The sequence below is a fragment of the Monodon monoceros genome, unplaced genomic scaffold (assembly GCF_005190385.1).
Source record: "Monodon monoceros isolate NGI ecotype Baffin Bay Population unplaced genomic scaffold, NGI_Narwhal_1 Super_Scaffold_4, whole genome shotgun sequence".
Taxonomy (NCBI): Eukaryota; Metazoa; Chordata; class Mammalia; order Artiodactyla; family Monodontidae; genus Monodon; species Monodon monoceros.
This window is the reverse complement of record NW_021703781.1, coordinates 43,579,978-43,585,977: the sequence shown is the minus strand read 5'-3', so window position 1 is coordinate 43,585,977 and position 6,000 is coordinate 43,579,978. Positions and strand designations below refer to the sequence as shown.

At 47.5% G+C, this 6,000-nt stretch overlaps 1 protein-coding gene across 1 annotated transcript in view; it reads left to right on the top strand.

The window, feature by feature from the left end:
- The first annotated feature begins 2,681 nt into the window (after nucleotides 1–2,681).
- Nucleotides 2,682–6,000, top strand: part of PRKG1 (protein kinase cGMP-dependent 1) — a 1,179,082-nt gene continuing 1,175,763 nt past the window's right edge. The window contains exon 1 of the mRNA XM_029244880.1: nucleotides 2,682–3,209. Coding sequence (XP_029100713.1) covers nucleotides 2,944–3,209 — 266 coding nt within the window. The 5' untranslated portion in view covers nucleotides 2,682–2,943. The remainder of the gene's footprint in view (nucleotides 3,210–6,000) is intronic.

The window sequence follows — 6,000 nt, the reverse complement described above, 5'->3', positions numbered from 1 at the left end:
CTGGGCTCATAGAGAAGTGGACATTTTAATGTATTTCAGGTAGAAGCAGTATGCATGGGGATTAAGACAGCCAGGGTCAAATCTGGACACTGTGGCCATGGGCAAATTAATCTGGCTAAGTTTCTCCATCTATAAAATGAGAATAAATAATAGTACCTACCTTACAGAGTCATCTTGGGGATAAAACCATCTAGTCACATAAAGGGTTTAGCCCTGCGCTGGTGCATATTAAACACTCAATGGATATGTACCATCACTGTCATTATCCAGTAGCTAAAAGATGTTTAAATTTGTCATTTTAAAAAGTGTTTTATTCTGACACAAAATTCTGTATATTTTCTTTATTTCGTTCAAACATGGAACATGAAAACTCTCACACAGGTATTTAAGGACCTAACCTCACTTCCCTGTGATTAAGATATTTATTTAGCAAATATCTCCAAGGGCACTAGATGGCGACCTTCTCCTTTAAGAAAAAAAAAAAAAAATCTAAGGTTTCATTAACACTTTTTGCTTTGACAGTTGAAACTTTCTGCTACAGATTTAAAAGCAAAGAACAAAGGGTAGAGTCACATCTTTGAACACCAGAGTCTCAGAATCATAGAATTTCTAGATTTTCAGGCTTCAAGCTAGGAGCAGCATGGCCTGGGGAATCCTGGCTTCAAACTTTCGCCCTTGGGTGATCTTGGACTTCACCTTTCAAGATTTCATTTTCCTCCTCTATAATATGAAGTGGTTGGGTTAGATCATCTTCAAAGTTGCTTACAGATTTAAAATGCTATGATTTTTAATAAATCAGTGTATACTCTTCTACCAGTCTGTATTTTCTCAAGCGTTCCTGTGCTCTAAGTATTTCCTAAGCCAATGGACACGATTTAAGGTCACCGGATGTCAACATTACCTAAGTTAAAACTGATTTATTAAAAAAAATAAGATTAATTTTGGAAGATAGGGGTGAATTTAGGGTTTTGAGATGTGTGTAAAATATTGGTCTAAAGGTTTCTTTTTTTAATAAGCAAGATAAACATCTGAATATCTGCATTTAAGATTAGTATAAGACTTGAAAATAACCTGTCCATTTAAGAATCATTTAAAAACTATTTCTATATCTCCCATAAATAAAATTGAACCTATGCCTAGATATTTGAAGGTGATAAAAATTTTTTCTAATGTATTTTTAAATGCCAATTATTTTGAGTGTTTCTAAAAGGATTATAGCCGATTGTTTATAGATAGAAGCAATAGAATAGTAACTATCAACAAGACAGAGAACTCCTTCTCAAATATGAGTAGATGAAGCCAGTCTTGAGCATCTGGTGTGATTAAAAATTCAGAGGTGGCTTAAAATGTTTTTAATTTAAAATAATCAGATGAGTAGAACTAACAGTAAATAATAAAGACATCTTCAGAATAAAATATATTTTAGGGTTTATTTATAAATGAAAGTATATGCCTGCTTTTTCCTTTACTGAGGTGTTTCAGACAAGGTAGAAAGATTTGTTTTTAATAAGTAGCCAGTGGATTGTACATTGATCTTTCTTTTTAAGGAAAATTACTATTTCTACAAAAACCCTTTGGTATCTTAGTTTGCATCCATTTTTTTTCCTTTAAAAAAGCCATGTTAATTTATGGATCATTACCTGAGGAAATGCTCCTCCCACCTACCCAGACAAACTCTTAAACAGTGATTTATGTTATGAAAAATGCTCCCTGTGACATATATGTATACAAAAAATACAGTGTAGGAAATAGCAAATACTCCGGGTTCAAATGAGTATAAAAATCCCTTTAGCAGAGAGTGTGGTGATGGATGCACAGGTGAGGGAGAAATACAGATAACAGAAGCTATTTTTCCCTAAAACAGGAGCTGGTAGGGTGAGCCAGCAGCTTAGCACTGGTAGCCCTCAATTCGCAACCATATAAGATGGTATGGTAATATAATTTGGATGCTGAATATACAAATTTTAACTGTAGCAGATGAAATAGAATCCAAACTCGAAGAAGTTTACGATGGATGCATGGACCTTTTTTTCTTTTCGGTAAACATTGGCTCATTACCCTATGAGTAATTCATCCAACTTACCCACCAACAATTTTAGTTTACTATTTCCACTAAAATTTTATGCTGAAAACACCTGGAACTGCGAGTGCTCTGTCATTCTTATTACTCGGGGTCACAACCACAGAACTTCCCAGTTAGAAACACACACACACCCCCTTATCATCCAGAGCAGAAGTAAAAGGTGAAAACAAAGATGAATTCACGCAGGTTATTGTCTAAAGGCAGTTTAATATTTATGAAATGTTACACACACACACACACACACACAAACGCACGTACACACACCACAAAGTCTTTGGGCTCCAGTTACAAGCGCTGCGTCATCTGCCAGATCACATGGTAATTGTTGCTATTTCAAGGATCAAGTGGCATAAAGCTCTCCCCTCCACCTCCACCCCACCCCTTTCCTTTGGCACCATACAGCGTGCAAGAGTGATTATTATGTGATGAGGTGAGACCAGGCTCACTGGTCTAACCCTCCCAGCTAGAAAGCAGGCTCTCGGTGGGGTGGCGCGCGCGCCGTGTTCTCACGAAGTGATTGGGAAAGGGGGACGGGGGAGGGGGTCTCAGGGGAGGAAGGGCAGCTCTAATTGGTTTCTCAATGAAAGATAATCACCTATTCCCCGGAGAGACTGGCGATTAGCACTCTGCCTCTCCTCTCCTTCGCTTTTAGACTTCTCATCCTCCCCTCGGTGCTTTTAGTCCCTTCAGCAGAAGCGGCTCGAAGAAAGCGGCTTCTCGCGCCGCACTAGGAGCAGCACCGCTGCGCTCGAGTACTTAGCGCCCGTTCACTCGCTCACTCCGCGCTCGCCTCGCCCGGCTGTCGTCCCAGCCGCCGCCGCCGCCCGAGACAAAGTTTCGCGGAGGGGCTCAGGGAAAACATGAGCGAGCTAGAGGAAGACTTTGCCAAGATTCTCATGCTCAAGGAAGAGAGGATCAAAGAGCTGGAGAAGCGGCTGTCAGAGAAGGAGGAAGAAATCCAGGAGCTGAAGAGGAAGCTCCATAAGTGCCAGTCGGTGCTGCCCGTACCCTCGACCCACATCGGCCCCCGGACCACCCGGGCACAGGGCATCTCGGCCGAGCCGCAGACGTACAGGTCCTTCCACGACCTCCGACAGGCATTCCGGAAGTTCACCAAATCCGAAAGGTAGGCGCCGGGGCTCGGCGCGGAGGGCCGGAGCGGGGCCACCCCTCGCGGCGGGCGGGCCGGGTGGCCGTCCTGGCGGCGGCTTGGGGGCCTGGGGGCTCCGGGCCGCGGCGGCTCTGGGGCTGCTCGACGCAGGGCGCCCCTAGTTCTCCGCAGCGCGCCGAGTGGGGGCTGGCCCTCGCGGGCCGGGAATGGGAAGTGTTTATTTTTATTTCTGCCCATCACGTGCTGTGCTTGTCTCCGCCGGGCTGGGAAAGGCGAGCTCCTCGGGGAGACGCGCCCCTGTGGCGGGGTGAGGTGGGGTGGGAAGAAGGAGCGTGGAAAGTTTTGTCGCGCTCGCTAACTTGGCCGCTCCGCACGCGGCTGCAGCCGCGCGGTCTTTCCTTCGCGCACCCCTGGGGGGGCGCCCGCGGGGGACAGAACCCGGCCCATCCCGGGGCCCGGAAAATTTCCCGGAGGTGACCCCCAAACCCAGGCCACAGGGCATGCTCAGTGCGCCGCTGGAGCCATTTCGGAGCGGCGACGGGAGGCTGGACAGGGTTGGGTTCAATTTAGGGACTGAACTCGCCCGGAGCCCAAGCCCTGCTGGGAAGGCGCAGAGGGGGTGGGGGAGGGAGGCGGGACTGGGATGCGTCTCCGCGGCAGGAATCAGCCTCTGAGGGTCACTTTCCAGGCAGCAAGCGATGTCAGCAGGAGATTGTAAAGAAACCCCACTTTCTGGATGTTCTTTTGCTCAGTTTGTGTCCCTTCCAGAAGCGCCACATCTTGGGCTGCCCAGGGCTTGGAGGCGGTTCGGTGACCTTGCACCTGAAGCAGGTTTGGGGCTACTGGTCAGCCCTGTCCCAGGGTGGATAATGCCCCCTCCTTGTTTGTCTTCCTTCTGAGTCTCCCTGGAAAAGCTGGGATTAAGAGGGAGGGGAGCTATTTCTCTGGACGCCTCCAGGCTCCTTCCTTTCCTTCTCCCAGCACGTTGAGAGCCAAGTCCTGACAGTTCAAAGTTGTTGTCGCTCTTTCGTGGTGTGCAGAGGAGGCCGGGCGATTTTGGCCACAAGTAGGAAGCTTTTGCTCTCCACTGGCCGCCTTCACCGGAGAAGGCTGATCGATTGGCTGCAGCATTAAAGCGCCTCTGGACATTAGGGAGAGGAAGTGCAGACTCCAGAGCCCATTACTGGCTTTTAGTCTCTGGAAGCGCACGGCCGAAAGTGCATTTCTCAGGATATTGAATATTCCATTAGGCGTGCCTTCATGCCCACCTACCTCTTACCCCTTCCCTGTTGTTAGATCACTTGGCGTCTGAGTTTGGGGCCCTCAGGGGACCCCTACATTAGTCCTTGCCCCTAAGCTCTCTGACTTTGAGGCCAGTACTTCTAAAGAGCATGTCCTCTTGTATGTCTCCATCCAGGCCAGTTGCAGGGCTCTGGATGTCCCCCACTCCTCCGCTGCACCCCTTCCTTGTCTGTTTCAGTTGTGTACTGATTACGGTGTTTGCATGTGGGAGTGGGGGAGAGGGGAGCAAAGGAGTCTGGGTAGGGGTTGAGAGCTGTTAGAAAAGGGCCAGGAGCTGGGAGTGGGTTGAGGGAGAAAAACAGGAATCAGGCAGAAAGGATTCACCTTGGGAACTGCAGGCCCACTCTGAACCAACGTCTTGAGGGACAGCTTTCAGATTTCCTGAGCGACGCTCCACATATAAAATGACACCGTGCACATAGCACCTTTTGGCCCAGGCTGCCTTGGAAGTCCCTATCAAATGGAACAATGGCATTCTTACTTCTCTCAGGCCAAGACTGCAATCAGAGCTAACATTTGGCCTTGCCCTTGGTTGGGAAGCTGCTGTGTCTTGCCTCAGCTGAGCTGCGCATTCCTCGGCCGCTGCCCTGCCCCGCTCTCAGCAGCTGGAATCAATCTGCCCACCTCCTGAAGAAGCCACTTCATCAGCGGTCACCCGGCAGCTGTTCGCCTCCTAGGGCTGACCGGCTGGGGCTTTATCGCATTTTTGAAATTTCAGATCTCTGTGTCTGGACTGTGCCCCTCAAAGAGTAACCAGCACCACCTCGTAGCAAAGAGGAGATTTCACTGGGGTCTAGAGAGGACAGGAGAGGAAACTGTCTCTCCCAGAGTCCACTCTCATTCAGGAGCTAGCTCTCAAAGAGGCACTTTTATTTTCCTTGATAAGAAATCTCTCTAGGAATGAGAGGCGTTTTTGTGTGTACTGAGAGGAAATGGCTGATCTTTCAAACGTACACATCATCTTCCTTTTTTTTTTTTATTCCTCCCCCGCCCCCTCCCCCGCCCCCGCGCACACACTCCCGACGTTTTCGGGTTAGGGGTAGGAACATTCATCAAAAGAGTGGATCATGCGCAGTAGCGGTCGGTCGGGCGCGTATTTGTGTCTGCAACAGCTAGCTGAAGTGCTTTTCTACTTCCTCTGTGCGCTGGTTTACGCTGGGACTGAGTGTAAACTTTTCCCCGCTCAGCACTTAGCTTTATACTTTCAAATGGAAGCGTGGAGTGTATTTTCAGCAAGCTGACTCATTAGAGTTTAAAGAATTTTGACAGGTATAATAGATGGGCATAGTAACCTCTGGAATTAGGTACTCATCCTAGCATTTAAAGAGACAGTACTAACTTAATTATTGGTGAGACACCTTATTTTGGCCAAGAAAAGAAATAATTTAAAAAGTATATCTGGGATACAACATTTAACAGCAAACAAGATGCTTTCAAAATAAAAGTGTATTTGCTAATTTTCAGATATTTGGATTTGGGGAGTAGACATTCCATCAGCTTGTGC